This window comes from Aptenodytes forsteri, unplaced genomic scaffold (assembly GCF_000699145.1).
Source record: "Aptenodytes forsteri isolate BGI_AS27 unplaced genomic scaffold, ASM69914v1 Scaffold419, whole genome shotgun sequence".
Taxonomy (NCBI): Eukaryota; Metazoa; Chordata; class Aves; order Sphenisciformes; family Spheniscidae; genus Aptenodytes; species Aptenodytes forsteri.
Genome location: NW_008795256.1, coordinates 226,450 through 226,860, shown reverse-complemented (window position 1 = coordinate 226,860; position 411 = coordinate 226,450). Strand labels below are relative to the sequence as shown.

At 62.3% G+C, this 411-nt stretch overlaps 1 protein-coding gene across 1 annotated transcript in view; it reads left to right on the top strand.

Moving 5' to 3' along the window:
- The window catches only part of PIAS3 (protein inhibitor of activated STAT 3), a 33,841-nt gene that overhangs the window by 4,520 nt on the left and 28,910 nt on the right, over window positions 1-411 (top strand). The window contains exon 2 of the mRNA XM_019472029.1: window positions 149-233. Within this exon, the coding sequence (XP_019327574.1) occupies window positions 149-233 (85 nt within the window). The remainder of the gene's footprint in view (window positions 1-148; window positions 234-411) is intronic.

Genomic DNA, 411 nt, shown 5'->3' with positions numbered 1-411 from the left:
CGTGCACTATGCCGACGGCGGATTGCCTTCTGCTTGTAGTGGCTGCCGTCCCGTGTTTGCTACGAGCCCCGGCGCCCGCGGGCGTCACGAATGACTTGGCGAGGATTTAATTTGTCTTCAATTCTCTTTCCTCCCCCTCCCCCCTCAGCCTCAACGAACGGCCAGCGGTTTGAAGAAGCTCACTTCACCTTTGCTCTAACCCCCCAGCAAGTCCAACAGATCCTCACCTCCCGGTAAGTGAAACGGCGTCTCCCCGGATGCCGCGCAAAGCGCCGGCGGCTTCCCGGCCTCCAGGACCTGCCTAAAAGCTGGCGGAGCGGAGCTAGAGAGCCGCAGAAGGGTTTGGGTTGGAAGGGGCCTTTAAAGGTCCCCTAATCTGCCCCCCCCCGAGCGCCGCGGGTGGGAGTCGTC